This window comes from Mus caroli, chromosome X, assembly GCF_900094665.2.
Source record: "Mus caroli chromosome X, CAROLI_EIJ_v1.1, whole genome shotgun sequence".
In the NCBI taxonomy this organism is placed as follows: Eukaryota; Metazoa; Chordata; class Mammalia; order Rodentia; family Muridae; genus Mus; species Mus caroli.
This window is the reverse complement of record NC_034589.1, coordinates 30,011,406-30,017,117: the sequence shown is the minus strand read 5'-3', so window position 1 is coordinate 30,017,117 and position 5,712 is coordinate 30,011,406. Positions and strand designations below refer to the sequence as shown.

Below are 5,712 nucleotides of genomic sequence, written 5' to 3'. Positions count from 1 at the left end.
TAAATAGTTGCCACTGATAAAACAGACAAGCCCAGAGAATCTGTCCAGAATGTTCAAGATATGGTATATTATACAACATGCCTGCTCTCGGGGAGAACACCTAAGACATAATTATGTGTACTTCTTGATCTCATCGTACAAGACAAGCACAAAGGCGCCACCCATGCCTCTGAGAACGTTGGACCATGCGCCCTTGAAAAAAGCCTTGCTCCCTTCATCACGTGCGATCTTCCGCCAGCAGTCAAGCGTGCCTGTGTACATGATATCAGCTGCAAAGAAAAAAGACACGTAGTTGATGACCAAAAGCCAGTGAACACCTCCAAAATCCTAACACAAAACAGAGCCCCACCTTTAAAAAGTATTTTCCCCCCATGCTAAGGATAGAACCTTAGGCCTTGTGTATGCTAAGCTCTCTACTACTGAGCTATTCTAAGCACTTAATGGCAGTTTTAAACCCAAGCATTTACATATTAGCACAGGCATCTAAAGGGCTGTTTGCTCACAGGCACTTGTGCAGACAACATGGATGCTGTTCATCACCCCTTCAGAGCCTACAGCATTTCAATGACACTGGAGATTGAATATAGGGCCTTGAGTATGGTGGGCTAATGCTCTACCACCGAGCTAGCTGTATCTCTAGCCCCAGACTGCAGTTATTAAAGGCAGCCACCCACTCATTTTTGGCCATAACTTGCCTCACTCCCATGACTTTTTATCTTACGCTCAAGCAGAACTTACTTCCTTTGCGTCCAGACTGCATCATCATACGACGACGAACCGTGTCAAAAGGATAGGAAGTCAGGCCAGCGACAGCAGTGACAGACTGTGCAATCATCCAGCTGATGAAGATGTGAGTATTCTTGGGATCTGGGAGCATTCCTGAAAAATAAGAGATTAAAAAAAAAATCAAAATGTAGTTTTGCTGACCGATTTACTATAACCAACTAACATTTTATCTACCACGAGCTTCACACTTGAAGAATCTGGCTTCCTTCAGCAATTAAAAACAAAATGAGTGGTGGGCTTCTGTTATATTGAAGCAAGACCTTGCTACCCTGTCTTAAAAACAAAACAAAAAAACCCAAACCAGCTAGTTTTAGGAAACAGAGGCAAGAAGACCTTAAATCTAAGGTCGGCCCGAGCCACATTAAAAACCTTATCTAAAGAAACAAATCAGGAACGGGGTGCAGTGGTGGATGCCTTCAATCCAGCACCCAGGAGGCAGAGGCAGGTGGATGGCTATGAATGGAAAGCCTGGTCTACATACTGAGTTCCAGGCTAGCCAGGGATACACAGTGAGACCCTGTCTCAAAGAGGGGCAAAAAATAGGAACTCGGGGTTTGGGGATACAGCTCAGCACTGGATTAGCATGCACGAAGCCCTAGGTTGAGTTCCTATAACTGCAAATAAGTACCCACATCTCCCACAGCCTCTAAGCATATAGCAAACTTACCCTTTGCAGTGTCATAGATACCAAAGTAGGCAGCTCGGTAGATGATAATGCCCTGTACTGACACATTAAAGCCTTGGTACAGGCCCTTAATCCCATCAGATTTGTAGATCTTAACCAGGCAGTCACCAAGGCCTTTGAATTCCCTTTCAGCTCCAGCTTTGCCCACATCAGCTGCTAGACGGGTACGGGCAAAATCAAGAGGGTACACAAAGCACAAGGATGTAGCCCCAGCGGCACCACCTGATGCCAGGTTCCCTGCAAAGTAGCGCCAGAACTGGGTCCTCTTGTCGACACCACCCAGAAAGATCTGCTTGTATTTATCTTTGAAGGCAAAGTTGAGAGCCTGGGTGGGGAAGTATCTGATGACATTGGCCAGGTTCCCACGCCAGAAGGACAGGACTCCCTGTTCCTTGGGGATACGAACCACGCAGTCTATGATGCCCTTGTATTGCTTATCTGCAGTGATTTGCTTGCTGGCATGCTGCACCTGATGGATAGGAAGAAGGCAATAGGGACAGTTATAATCACAGAGAAGGGGAAAGGGAAGAACACACACATAAAATCTTTAAGGTTCGTTCCCCTTTCTCCAAATCTAGCTTTCAGAATCACATGAGCTGGACAATTCTAACTGCTGACACTACTGGGGGGCGGGGGGAAGTGTTTAAGAATTGAGCAGCACCATCAGAAGTAGTTAAGTCTCGACTTCTGTGAGTGAGGCACCCTCAAGTGTACCTATGACCTTTAGACCAGGAAGAAAGGTCATTCCTTCCAGGATCAGGTTCAGAGGCAGTAGGGTGGGACCTGCATAGGACACGGTCACCTTGGTGACCAGTCAACTTCTCAGGTCTCCGGAGCTGCTCCCTTTCCGCCCCACCCCCACTCCTGTCGGGAGGGGTGGCGGTGACGACGACTAAGCGCTCGCCCGCGAGCGCCCCCTAGAGGCAGTGCGCGGCGGGCGCGCGGCAGGAAGGCTGGCGAGGGGCTGCGCGGGGGCGGACGTAGCCGGCACATGCTCTTCCCGGCGTCCACTTCCGGCCTGCCGGCCGGCGAGCCTACTCCGCGTTGTTCACCGGCTGCGTGGCCGCAGAACCGGTCCGCGTGGCCTGCCCAAAGCTGTAATCTCCTTGCCGTGACCTTGAGGTTTTCGGTCAGGCCAGGTACTCTGTTTTCCAGCGCCTGCTTTCAGGCCTATTGCCCTTGCCTCTAAATCCGGGCTAGACAGAGCCTCTCGGGCAACCCCATCCTAGTTCTCTGTGCCGGGGATGGCCCTGAGCGCCTCTGCTCCCTCTGGCCCCGACCACTTGCGACACTCAAACTCCAGATCCTTAAAGGCGCTTTCCTCCCGGTTGCCTTTCGATTTGACACCGGCTAGGCCCGGCCTTCACCTTGCCCCCAAATCTAAAGACTGAGCCCCACTTTCCCGCTAGGGTACCCCCTTTCTGTGCAGATCCTTTACTTCCTGCCTGGGCCCCTCGATCTCAGAACGTACCTGCAGCAGCAGCTTGACCCTCTCGATGGGTGCTACCGCCGTCTTGGAGATGGCTGCGGCCACTCCACCGGCCAAGAAGTCCTTGGCGAAGGACACAGCGGCATCTGTCATGTTGAAAGCAAAAAAAGAAGAGGCAGGCGAGTGCGGGACAGGACTGGGTTGACAACCGGCTTTGACTCCCGGGCTCTGGNGCGGAGCAAAGCAAATGGCCGACTTATATAGCGGCAGCCAGGCGCTGAGCTGCCGGCGTAAGGGGCGGGCCAAGGCGGGCGCCCAGTACTGGCGCGCGGAATGGCAGAGCTGCTGAGTGGCTCGGGACACGCGGGAGGAGCCTGGGAGGTCGCCCTGTCAGCCTCGCTTGCCCTTGGCACCTGATCAGGCCAGAGTAAGAAAAGGCCGCAAGGAGTACCTACAACTGGGGGATCTGGACCCTAAGAAGTGTCAGGGAATAGCGAGGAAGGGTGAAGATAAGTGCCCAAACGACAAGACAAACAAAACCAAACAAACAAACAAAAAACAAGAAAAACCAACCCAGGCCTAGGGTGAAGACGATTCAGACAGACAAAAAAACCTCTCCAAACTTAAGGAATCGAGATAAATATCTAATGATATGTTAAACGATTTCATTCAAACACACTTAAGGTCTACAGTTCACTCACCCATTTTTGTAACGAAAATTAATTGTAGAACCAGGACTGGAATTACAGTGAAGTACATGAACCAAGGTCATACTAGTACAGGATGGGATCCCTGTCTGTCGAGTTCTTAACATTAACAATCCAAGGATTTTTGCATTGGTTTTGAGTTTTTAAAACATCACATTTATACATGAAATTCATTTATCTTGGTGGCTGAGGGGTTCTGTGTCAAGTTCTGTGAACTTCACCCTAGACCTGACATGGCTTTGAAGCTTTGTCTTCAGAGCCAGAAAAAACTGAGGTACCTACCAGCAGGGTGCGATCCCAGCAGCATGCCCCAGTCTGGGTTGCAAATAGCTTAACAAAGATCTTTCAGGGAATTGGCCTAGGAAAGTCCAAAGGACAGACTCAAGGTGAGGAAATCATTTTAATTGGAAGCCAAATACAGAGCGCACCCAGAAGGATAAGAGGCTGAAAAAGGTTAAGATTGCAGTTGGCAGTTGACTCCAGACACCAAGTAAAGTGCTCTTCGATTGTTAGCTTGCTGAACTCACACGGTAGTGGCAATGGACCTGTGTTCCCTGAGCCCCTTAATGCTGAAGCGAGTAAATATTTGCTACAAACGACCTTAAGATCAGGAATCCTCCCTCATGTTCAGGACAGAAGCAGATAATGTGATCACCAAACTGCTTTCTAAACAACCAGTGTTTATTTTATAGAAATAAGGCCTCAGTTGAAAACTTAGCTGCATCTGACCCTTAGGTGTCCAACCTTCAAAATTCCCAAAGGTGAAATGCCAGTGAACCTGTCCATGCTTAAGACATAGTGGATGTTTTAGTTAGGGCTTCTTTGATTTCTGTGATAAAACACCGTGACCCAAAACAACTTGAGGAGAGAGGGTTTATTTCATCTCTTTTTTTTTTTTTTTTTTTTTTTTTTTTTGGTTTTTCGAGACAGGGTTTCTCCGTATAGCCCTGGCTGTCCTGGAAACTCACTTTGTAGACCAGGCTGGCCTCGAACTCAGAAATCCGCCTGCCTCTGCCTCCCGAGTGCTGGGATTTAAAGGCGTGCGCCACCACGCCCGGCTTCATCTCTTTTTTTAAGGTTTACTTATGATATGTAAATATACTGTAGCTGTCTTCAACACACCAGAAGAGGGCATCAGATCTCATTACGGGTGGTTGTGAGCCATCATGTGGTTGCTGGGATTTGAACTCAGGACATCTGGAAGAGCAGTCAGTGCTCTTAACCGCTGAACCATCTCCCCAGCCCAGGCTTATTTCATCTTACAGCATGTAGTCCAAGCTGTAGGCAATAACTCAGACAGAAAACCTAGAGGCAGGTGTTGCAGAGTCTTTGGAGGAGAACTGCGTACTGGCTTGCTCCCAATGGCTTGCTCAGCATGTTTTCTTGTAGCATGCCCACCAGCCCAGTGGTGGCCCCACCCACAATGAGCCGGGCCTACTCATGTCAATCATCAAACAAGAAAGTGCACCACAGGGTTACCCACGGGCCAGCATGGTGAAGGCATTTTCTCAACTGAGCTTTCCTTCTCAGATGACGCCAGCTTGTGTCAAGTTGACATAAGACTAGCCGGCACAGTCACTTGCCCTCTCCTACCTCTATATCTGTCCACTACAGATTCCTCCAGGGTCTCAGGCCCTTCTAAGGGTAGAGTTAGTTACATGTTAGCTCCAAGCTGACTAGCAATACAAAATCATGGACACATTACATGCAGGGGTTCCAAGGAGCATTCTCCATTTCCTTAGAAGTTTCTGTGAACTACCTTATTTGAGGCAGTATGTCTACTACTTGCATGTGAGACTTGTGCTCTAGTGCTGAGCTACAATCCCAGCCTCTAGGTTTTTATTTGAAACTAATAGCATACAAAATAATGAGTTCCATCATCACATCTTTACACATGTCTGTCATATAGGTTGCTCGTATCTATCCCTCATTACTCCCTTTCACTGGTTCCTACCATTTTCCTTTACCATCTTCCTTTATACATTTGTGCCATTTATGTACACACACACACACACACATTTAAACCCAGATTCTACATGTGAGAAAAAGCTGCAATATTCATCTTTCTAAGTCTGCCTTATTCCACTTAACAAGATGACCTCAGA

General features: G+C 48.4%; 2 protein-coding genes across 2 annotated transcripts in view; one reads left to right on the top strand and one right to left on the bottom strand.

Moving 5' to 3' along the window:
- The window catches only part of CXHXorf56 (chromosome X CXorf56 homolog), a 78,733-nt gene that overhangs the window by 65,028 nt on the left and 7,993 nt on the right, over positions 1–5,712 (top strand). The window lies entirely within an intron of this gene.
- Positions 48–3,150, bottom strand: Slc25a5 (solute carrier family 25 member 5). Its single transcript, XM_021153329.2, has 4 exons — positions 2,943–3,150; positions 1,454–1,940; positions 739–879; positions 48–269 (listed from the first exon to the last, which is right to left on the bottom strand). Exons 1-4 carry the CDS (start codon positions 3,051–3,053, stop codon positions 112–114), a joined length of 897 nt encoding a protein of 298 aa, XP_021008988.1. The 5' UTR covers positions 3,054–3,150; the 3' UTR covers positions 48–111.

Bases quoted from the DNA above. Each gene is read 5' to 3' on its own strand.
- Slc25a5 (XM_021153329.2), bottom strand. From the start codon at position 3,053: ATGACAGATGCCGCTGTGTCCTTCGCCAAGGACTTCTTGGCCGGTGGA. The intron at 1,941-2,942 runs GTACGTTCTGAG...CCTATCCATCAG, and splicing joins GGGTCAAGCTGCTGCTGCAG to GTGCAGCATGCCAGCAAGCA. The intron at 270-738 runs GTAAGTTCTGCT...TTTTCTTTGCAG, and splicing joins GCAGTCTGGACGCAAAGGAA to CTGATATCATGTACACAGGC.